The following is a 20,345-nucleotide window of genomic DNA, read 5'->3' on the forward strand; positions in this document are numbered from 1 at the left end:
GTTATTTCCCTTGCTGAATACTAACCATTTAACTGGATATTCAATGCAGATATCCAGTTTTATAATCCTACAGGAATTATAAAATTTTTGAGAAATTTCGAAAAACCTTAAAATTTTTTTTTTTAAATTATTATTCTGCATGTCTGGGTTTGAGTGTTGTGAGCTACTGTTTATTGCCAATCACTATCAAATAGGCAACTTCTCTCTTTTTCCTCCCCTCCTCCCTCCAAATATTTGGACCATGGGAGGCTTTTGCAGAATGTTGCAGAATATCTGAAACATCTTTGGGAAACAAATGGATCTCTGGTGCAGGTGGAAAAAAAAATAACCAGAAAATCTGCTTTCTCTGTTAAGAGGGTACATTCTAGCTAGTAGAGAAGTTACAGGATAATTTTAATAGTCAATTATTTTGTTTCCTTTACATGAATGATACATAGAATAAATGCTTGGCTCTGTGAATAAAACTTGGTTTATGAAAATATTTTCTTTCCTTACAGAATTAGTCACAAAAGCATTTTCCTTTTTTTTTTTTTTTTGAGGGAGAACATTTATTTTACTTGTATAATGAGCAGAACAATCCTTATTTGCAAATGAAGAAAACAAAGGCCCATGAAAATTATTTAGTGAGTCTGCAGGTCTTTCAAAGAAAGAAAAAAGAGAGGGGGAGAGAAAGACATTTAAACAGGAAGGAAGGAAGAAAGGAAGGAAAGAACAAATGATGGTAGGAAGGGAGAAAGGATAGTAGGGAAGGTAAAGGAAGAGAAAAAGAAGGAAGGAAACATATAAGTTGCTAATTTTCCATAAAAAGGAGTTTATGAGAGACATTCAGAATAGCATTAAGCTAAAAACTGCATGCAAATACGTAATCTCTTGCCAGTCTGTTATTTTTGTGTTTTCAGGTATCGAATGTTAAGCGAGAATAATTTCCGTGAATGTAAAGCAGAAGGATGGACAAATGACATTCCTATATGTAAAGGTAATATAAAATTTATGTACAATCTCTCAAGATAGCTAAACTATTTAAGCTTTTTCAAAACGTTTGACATCAAAACATCCTTAAGTTTTTAATTAAATATTTTTTATTTTAATTATTTTTTTTTTGGTTTATAATACAGTGCAGTTCCTTCCCTTGCTGAATACCAACCACTTAACTGGATATTCAATGTGGATATCTAGTTTTATTATCCTACAGGTTGGTGGCTTTAAGAAACTTTTTAAAAATCTGAAAAAGTTGTTCTTTCTGCATTCTGCTTGTCCAGTGCAGCAATGTATCTAGTCATTTTCTCTTATTTTTTATTTTAAAATTTATTTTTGGTACCAGGGAATGAACTCAGGGGTGGCTCAATCACTGAGCCACAGTTCCATCTTTTGGGGATTTTATTAAGAGACAAGGTCTTGCAAAGTTGCTTAGGGCCTCACTAAGTTTCTGAGGCTGGCTTTGAATTTGTGATCCTACTGCCTCAGCCTACCAAGTCTTTGGGATTACAGATATGTACCAAACACTCCTGACAAGTCATTTTATTATTACATATTTTGTGTTTTGATATATCAAATATAGGAGTTGAGGTTATAGCTCAGTGGTAGTGTGTTTATTAGCCATGCATGAGGACCTGGGTTTTATTTCCAGTACCACAAAAATAAATAAATAGATAAATAAGAGAGAGAGAGAGAGAGAGAGAGAATAAATAAACAGATAAATCCAAATCCCTTGGGATCCTTGTTAAAACTGAGATTTGGGTTACTTAAAAAAAAAAAAAAAGGCCTATTGAATCAGTATCTTTGGGGTGAGAGAGAAGCACTCCTAGAATTTTCATTATAACAAGAATCCAGGGTCCTTCTATAGTAAAAAGGTTTGACTTCCATAACTTTGGATATTTGAAAATATAAAGTAAAATCAAAATAAGTACTCAAGTTATTTTGAACACTGAGGTGGAAGAGGAAGGAAATTTAAGAACAATTTTTTATTGAAATAAATATTATGAAGTTTACTTTTATATCTTGTAGAATGCTGGTTTATATTATTTGGGGCATAAATGGAAATTTTGTATTTAGTCATTCTAAACATATATTTCTTAATAATTTGAGCTACTTGTTACCATAAAAATGCAAACTACCATTCAAAGTAGTAGTTGTTTGTTTACTTCCACAGAAAAGAATCAGAGATAAACAGTAATTTTAATGTTACCTAGCTTTTATCTTTTGCAAACAGGTGTATCAAATGCTTCTAAAAATATTTAAGTAATTTCCTTTATTTTATATTGCTGATGATTTTACACACACACACACACATACACATATGCACGCACAATTTTATTATAAAGTTTTCAAATTCTACTAGAAAAAATTATTTTTGTTTTTTCAGTTGTTAAGTGTTTGCCAGTGACAGAACCAGAGAACGGGAGAATTATCAGTACTTCGATAGAACCAGATGAGGAATATTATTTTGGACAAGTCGTGCAGTTTGAGTGTAATTCAGGCTTCAAACATGAAGGACACAAAGAAATATTTTGTTTAGTAAATGGTCATTGGAGTAATGAAAAACCAAGATGTGTGGGTAAGATGTACTTAAATGCTTGCTTGATTGTTCTTAGTTTTTCTTATGAAAATATACATTTGAAAACATTGTACACAATAATGAATATAAAAAATTTTTAAAAAGCTAATGTTTATTAAGCATGTACAATATCCCTGTAGTTGATCTTAGTTTTCTATATAAGTCATCTAGTTTCTACCTACAAAACAGTTTTATGATTTATATGTACTAGTATCATCTCTATAATTGAAGAAATTTTGGTGCAAAATTGTTTTAGTCAGCTTCTTGGCTGCTTGATCAAAAAATTAACAAGACCAATTTGAGGAGGAAAAGTTTATTTGAGGTCTCTCAGTTTCAGAGGTCTCAGTCCATGGATAGCCAGCTCCATTCCCTGGGGCTCAAGGGACATGATGGGGAAATAATGAAGTGATGGAAAGTGGCTCAGGACATGATGATCAGGAATGAGAGAGAGAGAGAGAGAGAGAGAGAGAGAGACTGACTCTCCTCACACATGAGCTTTTGGGTGTTACTTCACATGTAAACCATACAAAAATCAGATCATGCAGCCTAGATTACCATAGCATAGAGAGTCTAGATTTAAACCTAGGTTATTATCTGACATCAACATCCATACTCTAACCATAAACATATTGTTGTTGGCTCTTTTTTCAGGGTGGTGGGCACCAGGGATTGAACTCAGAGGCACTCAACCATGGAGCCATATCCCTAGCCCTTTTTTATATTTATTTAGACACAGGGTTTGAATTGCTTAGTGTCATGGAGTTGCTTAATGTCTTGCTATTCTTGAGGCTGGCTTTGATCTTGAAATTCTGCCTCAGCCTATGCTGCTGGGATTACAGCATGTAATACCACTCCTGGCTGTTACAGGTTAAAAGAGAATGCTCAGCCTTTCTGTGCTGATCTCCAGAAAAGTCTATTTTTAATCCTGGATGCCAAATATTTATTATTTGTTTCCACTGATGCATCATGATGGCATTATATTTTTGAATAACTCATCTTTGATAACTTATTTCTAGGAAATGATTCTCTTTTTTATTTGTGCTGAAAGTTAATTATGAACTGCTGAACATAATTGAATCCACCAAATAAATAATTTTATTTTAGAAAAATCTCTAAGTCAATTGTAAGCCATGATTTCTTCAATTTATTTTCTCATACTACAGCTGATTTGTATATCTTGATTCATCAATGATTTTGGCTTTTAAGTTAAACATTATGGCCAATTAGTTTAATAGTACCATACTTCATTTAACCTATTCTTGTTGGGAAGAAGTTTCTGTCATATTTATTTATTATCTAAAACCTCTGATTTATTCACATTTTTTATCTATTCTACCTTACAGTAAATAGGATACTTAAGAAATTATTTATTTATTTAACAGAATACTGTGATAATAATATTAAGTTAAATACTTTAGAGGTTCATATATGGGATTTCTATGATCACAGCTAGATGTCATGACTAGCAGAACCTTCCTGGAATTGCAGATGCTTAAGGAAAGTCTTACAGGAAGAGAGGGCTGTTTTTAGGTGACCATGAAGAAGGCAAAAGCATGCCAGTCCCAGGAAGGTCAGAAGAGGAACATAGAAAGGCAGTGAGGCTTCAATAAGTGTGAAGTCCTATTGTTCCTTGTTCACTGTCCACAGGGGCCTCGCATAGGATGCAGTCAGGTGATAAATCAGTGATGAACTGAAGATAAGCCAGTACAAGGTACTGAGAAGCTAATGCACCATTCTTAAGAACTTAGCTTTAATGCAGACTGATTTGGGAACTGGTGAAGGATTTCAAGTGGAGGAATAAAGTGACCATTTGGAAGTTTTCATAGTTAAACCCAAGAAAAACAGATTAGGAAGATGGAAGAAGAGGATTTGGGAAAACAGTTATCATTGTCACTATCTCAGAGAAAAGTGTTTGAGAGAAGTGGTGTCAAAGATGATGGGGGCAGTTTTCTGTTGTTATTATTTGTGTGTTTGTTTTGACAGAAAACCTGTATAGATGGTGAAGACACAAAAGCAGAATCTCAGTTACTTCCAAAGATGTAATGAAAAATGAGTTGAATAAATTTCCTTGAGAAAGTTTTCTGTTGAATAAGTACTCTAATCAATAACAAGAAAATGTTTTATTTTTACAGGTCACTTGGAAAAAATATTTATCACAGTAAATCTATATTCAATATCACATATACATTTGATGAGTATTACTATAAATCACTGCCAAAGGACTAATTTACCCTTAAACTAAAGTTGAAATATGATTTTACTCAGAATTTTAGCTTCTGGCAAAAATGAAGAGCAACAGATGATAACAACTGATGTTAAGAATAACAGATAAAACAGACAGTCAAGCCAAAAGAGAACTTTTGTTTGGTTGGCTGATTTACCTAATGGAAACAAAATTTCTATTTTTATATAAACACAACTTGGTTATAGTCCTTTAGTTCATAATAAACATTTTAGAATTTAATCCCTTGCATTTAGAAATTTCCTGCACATCGCCAGAAATTAGAAATGGCTATTCTGTATCTCCTAAGAAAATTTATAAGGAGAATGAAATATTTCAATATAAATGTAATCAAGGTTTTGAAAACAGTGAAAGAGGAAATGCTACATGCACTAGTTCAGGATGGAGTCCAATTCCTTCATGTGAAGGTAAGGTTATTTTTATTTTCTGTCTCTTTTGTTAAAAATTTTATCAGGCCTGGTGCGGTGGTGCACGTCTGTAATTCCAGGGCTTAGGAGGCTGAGGCAGGTGCATCACAAATTCAAAGCCAGCCTCAGTGACAGTGAAGTACTAAGGAACTCAGTGAGACCCTGTATCTCAATAAAATACAAAAGAGGGCTGGGAGTGTTGCTCAGTGGTCAAGTACCCTTGAGTTCATTCCTTGGTACCCTACACCAAAAGAATTTTATTGGTTATTTGTTTATTTATTATTTATTTTTGGGGTACGTGGGATTGGGCCCAGGACCTTCTGTATACTAAGCAAGGATTCTACCATTCACTGAGCTACAGTCCCAACCCCAGTTATTTTAATTAATATAATCATTTTATGTAAGCAATCTATTTTTTTCAAAAAAAGAGTATTAAATTTGTAATAATTAAGTGTGCAAAGTCCTTTTGACACTAATTTGTATGATATTCTCTCAAGATAAAAATAAATAGGACCAGAGGCTTAAATATACTATTAAGTAGCTAGTTCATGGTGATAAAACATTCCAGAAGCAGAGCCAGGACTGTCATAGGCTTTCCAATTTTAATAATCTGTAATTCTCAAATACATAGATTGCTCTTCTAAAGCCTAGAATTTGGCTCTAAAGAGTATATTACATTAATATCAGATGAGGTAAATCTCTATTGACAATGGAATTAAAGGGATCCAAAAAGTGGAGGTTTTCATGAGCAATGGGTCTAATTTGGAACAACAGTGATGATGGTGCCACAAAAGAAATCCTAACTCTCAGCTTCTTCATGGAAGGATGTCATGCAGAAAGGCAGAGTGCTTTTCCCCACAAGAAGTATATCTGAAGATTGTGTTCTTTTTTGTCTACCTTCTTTTAAAGGGATGTCTTCTAACTATCATGACTTAGAAGAGAGAATATAGATGATTGAGGAGTTTAAGAAATCATAACCATAAAAAGAATAGCAAGAAGACATAGCTATATTGTAGTAATTCCTGTCCTCAGATATTTGCAAAGCATCTAAAAAGAAACGTTGTATTGGAGCACAACAATGTCCATTTATTTATGTATTGGGTATGGTTACTTTTATATTACATTGCCAGACCTAAGTAGTTGCAAAAGAGACCCTTTACAAAAAAGGTTTTCCAAAAAATAGATTGCAGTATATCAATATCTTAACAAACTACACTTTGTTTCTGGTTTGTGCTCACTTCTAATACAGTTCAGAATGGTCCCTGCACAGTATTTCACTGAAAAATCATTGCAGATTTTATGCATTTTTTTTTTTGCCAAAAAGTGAAGTGCTACTAAATGTTTCACATATGAAACTGTTTTTTTTAATTGTGCAGGTATTACTTGACATTCTTCATTACTAAACTGTCTTGGTGCAAGATTAGAATGCATGGAATACTCATTAACATATGTTAATGCAGTGGTATGGTAGAGACTTTCTCAGAACAAAAGAAAGGTAACATGGCACCATCAAAATCACCATGCACATTCCACAACTCTATTGTAACACTGTTGCAAATCTATAGTATAGAAATATAATGCCCAATTAGAATGTATATTACCTTATATGGGAGACAAAGAGCTAGCAAATAAAGAGGAGCTAACAAGATGTATATAAAGCAACACCTCCTGCTTTTGGGCCTCAGCCTTTGGATACAAATCTGCTGGACCAGTGCCAACACTAATATGCTCTGCTTCCTGTTGAATGCCCTCATTTCTGGTCTCTCTGTGGAAGAATCCTGTAACAGTGGCAATGATAATGCAGTGAAATATAGTAAACTAGTTCTAAGAATCAGGTGAAAAAAGGCATCATCTTTCCAATGTTCTTCTTCAGTTATTGCAGATGTGGGAGTGAGAACATGAAAATTCACACAATGTCTTTTAAAAATCCTTTCTGTTTTTATTTTCATTACATTGAACTATCCAAGTCATATGGCCACATTTAATTCAAAGAAGGGATGTGATATCCTACCAGTTGTGTGGAAAGAAGAGTCTATGTATATTTGTAAACAATCCTTATGAGAGCAACAGTGCCCAAAGAAATAGAAGAAAGTGGAAGATATATTTGAAGTTATAAATGATGAAGTCATTGCCAGACATGGAGTATCATGAAGTATATGATAGCTTTGGACAAAGAGGGATTTAGAGTTCAGGAGAAACAAATATATTGGTTAAAACCACAGTAAGTTAAACAGGAGTGATATATGAGGATATATACATAGTGATATGTGAGGATATATTTATTTTAATGTCATTTTGTGCTCCTCTAGGGACAAATAAATATCACCTATAGTCTTACTTTCATATACTTAATTTTAATGGATACTGATTTTCACACTATTCACACATCCTATTTTTTTCCCAGAAGTAACATGTAATCCTCCTTATATTCCAAATGGTGTTTACTCACCTGAAAGGATTAAGCACAGAACTGAAGATGAAATCAGATATGAATGTAAAAGTGGTTTTTATCCTGCAACCAGGGGAAATACTGCAAAATGTACACGTAGTGGCTGGATACCTCCTCCAAGATGTAGCTGTAAGTTTCATTTATATCTTGACCTATTTTGTAATTCTGAATTGATTTTTTCTCCTAAACACACACACACACACACACACACACAGAGAGAGAGAGAGAGAGAGAGAGAGAGAAAGAGAGAGTGACAAGACCAAATAGTTGTCTGTTTATGTACATGATATGTACATAAAGTAGAGCCTTTAAAAGCATTCTTTACTTTTCTTAGTATGAAAATCACATTTTAGTAAACTAAAAACAGTTTCTTGCAACTGAAAAAATATATGTATGTGTATAAGTGTATTTCTCTAATTAATAAAATTCTTCCAATATGTGAATAAAATATTGGGTGAAAATACTACCTTCTAACCGATAATATGTTAGTTATTTGTNAATAATTATACCTGTCAATTCTCTGCTTTTTGTGCATTTTGAAAAGACATCAGAGTGAACTAATTTATTTTATTGATGTTCCATGAGACAGGATAAGGAGGTGAATAAACACATTTGTTCTGCAACCACCAGGTTTCAAATCTCTTATCGACAAATGGGAAATTTAATTGATTAATCTTAAAATCTCACTTCTTGCAACTCAAAAGACTTAAGCATGTCCAAGGCACAGTTCTTGTTGAATAATACAGGTTTGGACAGATCATGATGTAATTTCTAAAACCCACGGGTTAATATAAAATATCAAAATCTTAAAAAAAAATTATAGGGGAAAAAGTGAATGTTACCTAAAAGGAACAAGACTTAATGCTAAAAAGCACTTTAATTATAACACTGGAAGCTTCATAAAGTTGAGGAAGTATTTGTCAATGATAAGAGATATGGACTGTAGACCAATAAAGTGTACTTAGAAGAAATCATTTTCTCACCTTTGTTTAAAAAAAAGACATTTAGGTTGAGCAAGAATTCAAAATATATAATCCAAAATCCAAATAATATATCCATAATAACACTGAAAATAAATAGCCTTAACTCACTCATTTAAAGACATAGACTAGCAGAATGGATCCAAAAATAAGATCCAACCAAATTCTGTTTGCAAGAGATTCATTTCATAGGTAAAGGCACTTGCAGACTGAAGGCAGAAGGATTGAAAAGAATTTTCTTCATGCAAATGAACTCTGAAAACAAGCTGGAGTAGCCATTCTTCATATCTGACAAAGCAGATTTCAAGCAAGAATTAATCCGAAGAGAAAAAGAGAGCCATTATATCCTAGTAAAGGAAACAACCTAACAAGAAGAAATAATAATAGTTAATATATATGCCCCAAATGTCAACATATTACATTAAAAAATACTTCTTAAGGGGCTGTGTCTGTGGCTCAGCAGTAGTGCACTTGCCTGGCATGTGTGAGGTACTGGATTCGATTCTCAACACCTCATATAAATAAATAAAATAAAGGTCTATTAAGAACTAAAAAATAATAAAAAAATACTTCCTGACATTAAATCCCAGATATATCCCAATACAGTAATACTGGAAGATTTCAATACATCCTTATCACTAATAGACAGGTCATCAAAACATAAAATAAATAATGATATATCCAAACTGTATGTATTCAAACTCAATTTATTCTTTTTCCCAGCAGTTCATGGAACCTTCTCCAAAACAGACCGTGTTCCATGTCAAAATGTACGTCTAAGCAAATACACAAAGAAAATTGATATAATCCCATGCATCCTATTAGAACATACTAAAATGAAACTAGAAATCAAAAGCAAGAAAAATAGCAGAAATCACATAAACATGTGGAGTTTAAACAATATCCTTTTAAGAAGGATGGATCAAAGAATAATTGAGGGAAGAAATAAAAAATATTTAGAAACAAATGAAACCAAAGATATATTAAATCTCTGAGATAGTATGAAAGCAGTACTAAGAGTAAAATTTATTTCACTGAGTATGTACATTAAAAATATAGAGAGAGACCAAATAAATAAGCTTATGTTACACTTCAAGATCTTAATTACAAAATCAGTAGAAGGTCAGAGCCAAAATTAGAAGAAAACATAGGATCAACATTCCATCATATCGGTGCAGGCACTGACTTTCTGAATGAGACACCTAAAGCTCACAAAATAAAGCTAAGAATCAGTAAGTGGGATGCCATTAAATTAAAAAAAGATCCTGTCCAGCAAAGAAAATGATGAAGAGAGTTGAAGAGAAAGCCTCTGGAATGGGAGAAAATATTTGTCAGTTACTCCTCTGACAAGGGAATAATATCCAGAATATATAAAGAACTAAAAAAAACCTCAAATCCAAAAGCAAACAAACTCAAACAAGCAAACAAATAGAAATAGGCCAATCGATAAATGGCCAAAAGAACTAAACAGAAACTTCTTAAAAGAAGAAACCCATCATGCTAAGCGAAATAAGCCAATCCCCCAAAACAGGTGCTGAATGTGTTCTCTGATAAGTGCATGCTAATCCATAATGGGGTGGTGGATGGGGTGAGTGGAGGAACTTTGGAATGGGCAAAGGGAAGGGGGGAGGGGATATGGGGGTAGAAAAGATAGATACATATATGAATGGTGTGACTTTACGTCATGTACAATCAGAGAAGTGAAAAATTCTGCTCCGTTTATGTACAATGAATCAAAAAGCTTTCTGCTGTCATGTATAACAACTAATAAAAATGAATAACAAAAAAGAAACACAAATGGTCAACAAATATATGGAAAAATGTTCAGCATCTCTAGCAATTAGGGAAATGCAAATCAAAACTACACCAAGAGATATGGACTGTAGACCAAGAAAGTACACTTGAAAGGAATCAATAATTATTAATATCATGAATAATAATAAATGCTGGTAAGGATTTTGAGCAAAAGGTGCACTTCTGCATTATTGATTGGACTGCAAATTAGATCAATCACTCTGGAAACCATGGGGAGATTCCTCAAAAACAAAACAAAACAAAACAAAAACTAGGATTTAAACTGCCATATGACCCAGCTATCCCACTCTCAATGTTTTTCCAAAAGGCCTAAAAATCAGCATCCAATTGTGATTCAGCCACTTCAGTATTTACAGCAGCATAATTCCCAAATTATGGATTCTACCCAGAAGCCCATCAATAAGGATTAGAAATGTATTAGTAAAATGTGGTACATACATACAAAAGAGTTAACTCAGCCATAAGAGTGAAATAATGACATTTGCTGATGAATGTATGGAAATGAAGAAAAATCATGCTAAATGAAATAAACCAGACTTAGAAACTCACAGGTTGAAAGTTTTCTCTCATATGAGGAAGTTTTAGTAAATTTAGGGAAAGAAGGCAGTGGGAGTGGGGATCAGATATCATAAAGATATAGGGAAGATCAGTGGTAGTAGCTATTGGAGAATGAGAGGGAAGAAGGAAGAGAAAGAGGAAGATAAATGGCATGAATTTAACCAAATCATGTCGTATTCATATATAAACATCCCAAAGGAAATTTCCCTTTTGCATGTGTAATAGAATGAAATTTTAGTAGAGAAGAGGAGGGAACATGAGGGAGAAGAAGGGAGGAAAAGGTTGGATGGGGCTTGAAATAAAATTTCTTGCATATTTGATTGTATCAAAATGAACCCAATATTTATGATGTTCTAATACAAAAGATGAGCAAAAATTCAAAGTGTATAATGCGAATTACCATTTTTAAGAGTAGAAACTTTTTGAAAATGGTCTGCAATCAAACATAAAGGAAAGTGGAAAAATTAATTGAAGTTGTAGTATATTTATTGTATGTGTGTATACATGAAGGCGATGAGGGGATTCTTTATAACATATCATGCAAGATTTCTTGAAATAGAATCATATTACATGGAAAAAATTAATAGTATTTGTATAGTAAAAGGACTAGGTTTTCTCTAAACAATCTCATGAAAGAGTACTTTTTCAAGAAAATAAAAATAAACCTGACAAAATAAATAACAGCACTTAAATTTGTGTTAAATTACTTAATATATAAGAATAAGTCAATAAGATATAATCATATTATACCTCATTGAAAAACATTTTAGCACATTAAAAATATCTCATTTCCCAACTGAAACTAGAATAAAACTATTGTTTATTATAACCTTATCTATTTTGATACTAACAAATTTTTCTAGTTGATTTCTCTGGTGACTGAAAAGATATCATTTGACTTCACTAACAAAGACCTCACAGAGCATAATCATCTGATTTCTGTGACTTATCTTTTCTTGAAAACCTTGTAATTATGTTAATAATAAGACATAATTCATTACTTAAATGGTTTATTTCTGATATGTTGCTCAATAAAATAAAATATTATTCATCTTATTTTTTTATCACAAGTGAAACCTTGTGATTTTCCAGAGATAAAACATGGACATCTATACTATGAAGAAAGATATAGACCATACTTTCCAGTACCTATAGGACAACGATATACCTATGAATGTGATAACAATTTTGTGTCTCCTTCAAAATCATACTGGGGTTACATTTATTGCACAAAAGAAGGGTGGCTGCCAGAAGTACCATGCATCAGTAAGTAAATGTCTTTACAATGATACATGTATCTTTCAAAGAGGAAAGAAAGAAGCACATAAGTATTTACAGTTAAGTCTTGCATGACAAATTAGGGCCAAGGGAAGAATTGTGTGTGCAAAAAGACCCAATTAGTTTTTGTCTTTTATAAGAAGCTCTTCATAAAAATCACATGAAAACCAAAGTTACAAGAAAACCTGTATCATTTATACATGTTTTAGCTACAAAATTAAAGATGAATTCAATGTTATTGATTTTTTTTTTTTTAACAAACATTTGATATAGTAGTTTTGGGTTTTTCTTAATTGCACATTTTTCAGATGCTTATGCATTTTCTAAATATTATAAAGGTAATTTTTAATCCAATATTTTGTTCAAATTAATGTTTTCACTTTTTATCACTTTATGCTCCTTAGGACAATGCATTTTCAATTATGTGGAATATGGATATTACTCACGTGAAACAAGACATTTACTGCATGAGTCTGTTAAAGTTGATTGTTATCCTGGCTATAGTCTTTCAAATGGTCAAAACACAGTTACATGTACGGAGAATGGCTGGTCCCCTCCTCTCAAATGCATTCGGATTAGTAAGTAAAATGCTCTGATATCTATACTCGTGATTTTTTAAAGGCCCATCTACATTAAACTGGGGCAAAATATTTATAAAAATTTGTTTCCATGTTTCATGTAAAAGTGGAAATCAAAATTTATTGATAAGTATGTGGCAAAATAAGTTCACCTTAGTAAACAGTATTCAAGAATATAGTAAAGAATTTGAATACAGGGGCTGGGGCTGTAGCTCAGTAGTGGAGCACCTGCCTTGCATGTGTGAAGCCCTGTGTTTGATCCTAAGCACCATATAAAGAATAATAAATAAAGGTATTGTGTCCATATACAACTAGAAAATATATTTAAAAAAGAATTTGAATACAATATTTTTTGTTTAATTAAGTCATATGCATATACTTTGAAATTAATCATTTGACTCAAAATTATTAAAAAATTATGTTATAGATAAAAAATGAATACAATGAGAGTAAAAGATGTCAGTCAAGAAGTGATGGGGTATTTTTGCAGTATTGCCCTTTGTCTCTGAGTATTTCTGGGACATGTTGCAGAAATGGGTATTTTGTTTTAGGTTTTCTGTAGTGCTTGTACTAATATACATTCTGGTCAATGCTAAATTCTTGCTCTACGTTCTTGATAATGATTAAGTGTTGTTGTATTTTAATATTTACTAGATAAATGGCAATAAAGTGGTAAAACACTGAAGTGTTGATATGTGCTTCTTTTATTAATAATTGGATTTAGCATACTTTGTTATGTGCTAATGGGCAGTTCATGTAATCTGTAAGATGCGGCTTGATGTTTTTTTTTAGATTATCTTTTTGGAAGCTTTGATGTTGGATTCTTAGTAATTCTAAATATCATTTTTTTCAATTATATGTATTACATATGTGTTCTTAATTTATGTGGCTTTTATTTTTTCTTTTATGTTTACTATGAATAATATTGTTCCTTTCACTACAAAATTAACTGTATTTTATTGCTTATGTTTTTGGGTTTTTAATAGTAATACTTCAGAATGTAGACATACTTTTTATTATAAAACTTATATCTTGTCTTCATATTATTAATTCATTTGCAGGTGATTTTTATGCATGATAATGACATTATTTCCTTTTAAAAACAGTATGGGAAAATTCAATATTTCCCCAGTAATCCAATATTGTACCTTTTCATATATCATAAAAATGGATACTGACAATACTGTGCATTTTATTTTGCAACATTAGCAAATAGTGTTTTAGTAATCTTCTACCTTAATCACTATAGATTCATAATAAGTATCGCTATCTAATCATGACTTTTCACCCCAATCTTCTTTGTATCAGTTTCTTTGGGAGGTGACACTTTGATCTTCTCTAAACTTTTAAATTTATACCACATACTTTTAATTACCCTGTTTAGATTTTGTTTGCAGTTCTCTTGGGTCTGCAGAATAATTTACAAATAATTCACAGCTTAATGATATTGACCTTTCCCTTTTAGAAATGAAGTATGTTTCTACGTATATATTTCTACATATATATTCTGTATTTCATATCTAGGTCTTTTGAAACACATTTTTGCTAATGAGAGGCTTTGAGTTTTTCTGACTTTATTCTTTGTAGGTAACAGGATTATCCATTACTTGTTTAAGCTCTAAGAATGTTCTTTTATCTTTGGAAATTTTAAATTTTACAAGGTTTATTTTATTAATTTCCTTAAAATTTGTATTGAGCTTTTATTTGATGGTTTTTAACTTTCTCTTCAGAACCAGTTTTTGCTTATATTCTTATTTTTCCTGTATTTTTTTCTATCCAAAGTGTTTGTTATTTGGGTTAATCTGCTTTGTACATATAACTTTTATTTCTGTCTTTTCACTTTTTATGTTCTATGTAGACAGATTGCTTTGACTTTTTTCTTTCAGTAACTTAATTATATTTAAAAATGTTTAAAAACTGCATATTTAATTTCTAAGGGCTGATTTTAAAAATTATATTAGTATGTATTTATAATATAGACTAAAGGGCGTTGTTGTGACATATTCATACCTGCACATGATAGTTTAATCAGTTTCATTCCCCACTACCTCCTCTGGCCCTTCTTTCTCCCTTGCCTGGTCACTTTCTCACTTTTCAATTTCTAAGGGTTCACTTTTAAAAAAGATAAACTTTATTTAGGTATGAAGTATATACAAAGAAATTCACATGCTTTTAGTGTGAAGGTGAAAGACTTTGATAAATTATATAAGTATAAACATAATGAAGTTTGAGATAGTTTTAAAATTATGAGAAAGTTCTCTGGTTCTTTATCCACTGAGTCTACCCTCAATTCCATCAACATAGGTAATCAATGTTATTTCTGTCACTACAGATTAGTTTGCCTTTTGACAACTTTGTTATCAATAGATTTACACAGCATATTCATTTATATTTGGCTTTATTTTCAGCAAAATATAATTTTTTTCTGTTGTTTCTTGCATTAACAACTATTTTTTTTCATTATGAAGTCACATAACATTATACAAATCGATGAGTATTTGGTTTTCTATTCCACTACTAATGAACATTTGGGTTATTTTCATGTTTTGGTAATTATGATTGCACTCTTTATGAACATTTGAACAAATGTTTGAACAAAGTCTTTGTATAGACATATTTTTACTCTTTATCTAGGATAGATTTCTAAAAGTGAAATTGCTGAGTCATATGATATGTACATGACTAAATCTATAAGAATCTGCCATATTGATTTTCAGGATTATTGGAATATTTTATACATTCGATTGGCCACATATAAGAGTTCCAATTGACTTGCATCTTCGCTGACAAATAGGATGGCTAGTTTTAAAATTTTAGCCACATTAGCATATATGTAGTGGTATGTCATTGTGCTCTCATTTTATTTTCCTGGTTGACTATGGTGAGTTCTATTATATCTGCTTAGACATTATATCTGCTGGGACATTGTTACACTTTTTTGTTTTTGTAAATTTCAATGTTTTTCCCATTTAAATTGTGTAGATTATCTTATCATTCCATTGTGATAGTCCTTCATATAGTTAAGATGCAATTCCATTATCAGATATATGTTTATACATATTTTCTCACATTTTGTGATTTTCTTCTGAGGTTCTAAGAGATTGTTTCCAGTAATATATATTCTACCTTTTGATGAAATCCAAATTAATAATTTCTGTGAGTGATTTTTTGATCTATATAGATCATTTTTGCCAATGCTAAATTTGCTCAAAAATTGCCATATTTTTCCAGTAATATTTCTATGTCTCATATTCATATGTTTATTGACATATTGTTATGATTTTTATGAAATGGAATTTATTTTATATGGATTTCATTCTTAAAAAAATAAAAATTTTAGAACTTGTGTTTTAATTGAATATGCATTTATTTACTGGTACCAAAGATACCCATATATCCCAAATATCCATTTTCCCCTTCTTATAACAGAATCTGCATACATTGTCTGGGCACATGAACATCTAGAATAAAGGCTCCTTCCAATTTAGGTATATCTACATAAATAAGTTTTGAACAATACAATATAAGGGAGAGTGGTATTTGTGTTTTTTGATCAATGAGAGACTTGCACATTTGTCAAGAAATTGTTAAATGTAGGTTTTTGAAAATACATATTTTTGATTTGTATTTGGACATAATACCTTTATTTTATGTATTTATACGTGATGCTGAGTATGGAACCCAGGGCCTTGATCATGCTAGGCAAGCGCTCTACTGCTGAACCACAACCCCAGCCCAGTTTTTGTGTTTTTTAGAGGCTTTTTATTCCTTTATTTTTTAATTGATGTATGTATTTATTTCTTATATTAATATACTCTGTCTTGTTTACTGATGTATGAGTCCTCCACCTTTGTTCTTAAGTGTAGTAGAAATAATAATGGCCTCCTAAAAGATGTCTATGTTATCATTTTTGGAATCTGAAATGCGTTACTTTAAATGATAAAATGGACTTTAGAGATGTTACTTTGACCTTGAAATATGGAGAGTATTCTGGATCATCTGGGTGAAATCAAGATAATGTGTGGAAAGAAAGAGAGAAGGAGGGAGAGAAAGAGAAGGAGTTATATTACTGTGGTAAAGGGTCAGATAGAAGTTCAATTGTTTCTGAGTTTGAAAATGAAGGAAGGGGACATAAGCCAAACAAAGGGGAAAGCCTCTGGAAATGGAAATGACAAGAAAATTGATTCTTCCCTCAATCTTCCAGAAAAGGATGTACCTCTTACAACATCTCAATTTTACCTCAGTTATACATGACATATTTTTGATATTTGGAATTTTAAGATAAAAACTTAGTGTTGTTTGAATTTATAAGATAATGAAGTCTTTTTACAGAAGCAATAAAATACAAATACATTATTTTTAAAAATAATTTGCCTTGTCTAGCTGTTTTCCATTTTATTTTACTTTTGATATCACCTTGTTGATTTCTATAAAAATTCTGCTGGGGTTTGATTGAGAGTGAGTGTAATATGTATATAATTGGGAGATTCATATTATAAAAATATTAATTCTTCCCTTTCATGAACATGGTAGGTCTATTTATTTAGGTCTTCTTTAATCTGTTTAGTAATCTTTTTAACTTTTAAAATGTGGGTTATGTACATATATTGTTAAATCTTTTCTTAGGTAGCAGGAGATTTTTAAAATAATATTACATATTATATTTATTTTTCCATTTTTATTAAATCACATAGGATTCTAATGTTTTTCTTGTATATTAGGATCTTATTAAATTTACCATTGGTTTTGCAGTATATATCCCTCTGATTACATTCTTAAAGCTTGTTTGTGTAACTAATTATACTATAAATCTATATATTCTTAGATAATTTAGATATGCTTATAAAGGGTGTCTCCAGGGTAGTTTTGAACATTAAATAGAAAATTATTAATCACTACATGCTGTATCTCATGCTTATCTTGGTCAAGGTTTAACACTGGAATTCCTAACATCTTTGGAGATAACCACAGAAGGTATTATTCCTCTATCAAAAGAATCCTGTCCTGACAGTTTATCTTCCCATTTATTGGTCAACTTTTTTTAGTTAAAAGTATCTCATTGTCATTCTTTTTCATGAATTTTTAATAATATGTATCGAATTGAAAAAGCAAAAAAGAAGACCTACTGGTATGTAGGCATTGCTTTCCAGAAACATTAGAGTGTTAATAAATATTTCAGCATAAATTTATCTATAAAGTGTGTTACTACCCCTGATTGTCTACTCCATGAATACAATATGAATATGTACTTTTACGTTGTGTTTTTTCATTTGGAATGCCTCCCAAAGGCATGTGTGATAAATGCTTGATCCCCAGCTGATAGCACTATTAGGAGATGGTAGAAATTTCAGGAGGTGGGGCTTGGTTGGAAGAAGTTTACTGGCAGACGTGTCTTTGAAGAGTTTATTTTGTCTCCAGCCTCTGTCTCTGTCTCTGTCTCCATCTCCCCTCCCACTTTCTCTGTTTCATTCCAGGCCCATAGCAATGGAGGCAGCCACCATGGACTAAAACCTTGTAACTTTGGGCTAAAATAAATCTTTCCCATTTATGTCTTTTTTTTTTGGGGGGGGGGAGCGGAGTGAGTATTTTGTCATGAGCGAAAGCTGACATATTTTGTAACTAAATTATAGGCTTTCCATATATTTTTATAAAGCTGGTATTTACCTGACTTATACATTAATTTGAATATTCCAAAGGCAGTTACCCTTAGCAAGCACTAAGCTTGTTAATAGTTGGTATGGAAGGCATAGTGAACTCTTATTCTGAATTGGATCCAGTTTATGAAGCATTCTTTACTTTGAATATTGACAGTCATCCACAAAACAAAGAATTCTCCATCCACAAAGATATCATCTACATGGAAAAATATACCCTGTTCATGGATAGGCAGAACTAACATCATCAAAATGGCGATATTACCAAAAGTTCTCTATAGGTTTAATGCAATGCCAATCAAAATCCCAACGGCATTTCTTGTAGAAATAGAGAAAGCAATCATGAAATTCATATGGAAAAATAAAACACCCAGAATAGCAAAAATAACTCTAAGCAGGAAGTGTGAATCAGGCGGTATAGTGATACCANTGAATCCACCCAAAGTGGAAAATGCTAATATAATATCAAACCAGATGCTTAAGTATCCGTCTGGTGAGAGAGTACGTTATGAATGTATCAAACCTTTTGAAATATTTGGCGAAGTAGAAGTGATGTGTCTAAATGGAACTTGGACAGAGCCACCTCAGTGCAAAGGTAGAAGATCATATTTCCTAACTTTTCTTTGCTTGAGGACATAATGTGAGTAAAATATGTTGATAAAAATAAAGTCAAGTCATTCTTATGGATTATATTTTTCAAATGCAAATAATATGATATTGCTAAAGATTTATTTTCTGGCAAAATGAACTAAGAAATATGGTGTATTTTTTTCAAGACACATTTAACCAGATTAATAGAACAGTTACAATCTGAGAAAATTCCTCATCTTAAAAGTTAAGACACTCAGTACATTTTGACAACTCCAAGAGATATCTACTTTGAGAAACAGAAAATAGGTCATTGAAGACTGATCATAGAATATAAATATACATTTGGGCATCTTCTGTATATAGAGTATATTTGAAAATATGTGACTGAGGCCAGCCAGGGAATCACTATATTTATAAAAATAAGTTTGGATATTAGGTCACCAGCATTCTAATATTTAGAATTCAGGAAATGAATAATAGAGATATTATATCATCCATTTCTATTTTTAAAAATTAATTTTTCCTCATTTATTTTCTCTCACTTTACTTTGATTCTACCTTTGGCTAATGATGAAGTCAGTTTTATGTAAACCACAGAATTAGGTCTCCTTTACGTATCTATCTTGCCCTACTTGCTCTTTCCTCTAGTATATTTAGATCATTTATATTTAAAATAAATATTGGGCTTTTTGTTTCTTGTTTTATTTGTTTATTTTCTCTATTTCTCATTCTTGTTTCTGATCTCTTCCATTCTTTTCAGGGAACAGTTTAAAAGAATTTCATTTTGATTTATCTTCCTGGTTTTGAGTGTATCTCTATGATAGCTTCCCTCACTACCTTTCTTTTTAAAATTGTTGCTTTAGGAATTACAATATATACATAGTATATTTGCAACTTACCACTCTACTAGTAATGGCATTTTATTTTTGATCAAAACATGAGAACCTTGCTTCCATTTAAATCCACTTACCCTTTAGTGTTTCCTGTTCATACAGTGAACATTGTTACCAAATGATATAATTTTCTTTCAAACATCAAACATAAATAAACATAAATGAACAAACTGAGGAGGAAAAAGTCTATTATATTATATTTTCTTCCTTTTAGTAATTACAGGAGAGAGAAAATGACACTGTAATTGATAAAAGGACTAATATATAATATAATAGACTTTTTCCTACTTGGTTTATTTGTTTGATAACTCAATTATTCTTTCTTCCTTCTTTCTCCAACATTTTC

The 20,345-nt window shown here is 31.5% G+C and overlaps 1 protein-coding gene and 1 long non-coding RNA gene across 3 annotated transcripts in view; one reads left to right on the top strand and one right to left on the bottom strand.

Annotated features, from left to right (window-relative positions):
• Window positions 1-19,139, top strand: part of LOC107140633 (complement factor H-like) — a 38,045-nt gene extending 18,906 nt beyond the window's left edge. Inside the window, exons 4-11 of one of the 2 annotated variants that reach the window (XM_048809588.1) lie at window positions 900-976; window positions 2,363-2,554; window positions 5,033-5,203; window positions 7,608-7,781; window positions 12,077-12,271; window positions 12,688-12,864; window positions 15,726-15,732; window positions 18,937-19,139. In XM_048809588.1, coding sequence (XP_048665545.1) covers window positions 900-976; window positions 2,363-2,554; window positions 5,033-5,203; window positions 7,608-7,781; window positions 12,077-12,271; window positions 12,688-12,864; window positions 15,726-15,732; window positions 18,937-18,973 — 1,030 coding nt within the window. In that variant the 3' untranslated portion in view covers window positions 18,974-19,139. Of the gene's footprint in view, window positions 1-899; window positions 977-2,362; window positions 2,555-5,032; window positions 5,204-7,607; window positions 7,782-12,076; window positions 12,272-12,687; window positions 13,547-15,725; window positions 15,733-18,936 lie in introns of those variants that run through there. The other variant, XM_015483787.2, reaches the window with a different exon arrangement.
• Window positions 2,723-8,121, bottom strand: LOC125618518. The gene is made up of 2 exons (XR_007349852.1): window positions 7,866-8,121; window positions 2,723-3,028 (listed from the first exon to the last, which is right to left on the bottom strand). It is a non-coding gene; the product is annotated as an uncharacterized LOC125618518 (long non-coding RNA).
• Window positions 19,140-20,345: the final 1,206 nt, after the last annotated feature.

Source organism: Marmota marmota, unplaced genomic scaffold (genome assembly GCF_001458135.2).
Source record: "Marmota marmota marmota unplaced genomic scaffold, marMar, whole genome shotgun sequence".
NCBI classification, from domain to species: Eukaryota; Metazoa; Chordata; class Mammalia; order Rodentia; family Sciuridae; genus Marmota; species Marmota marmota.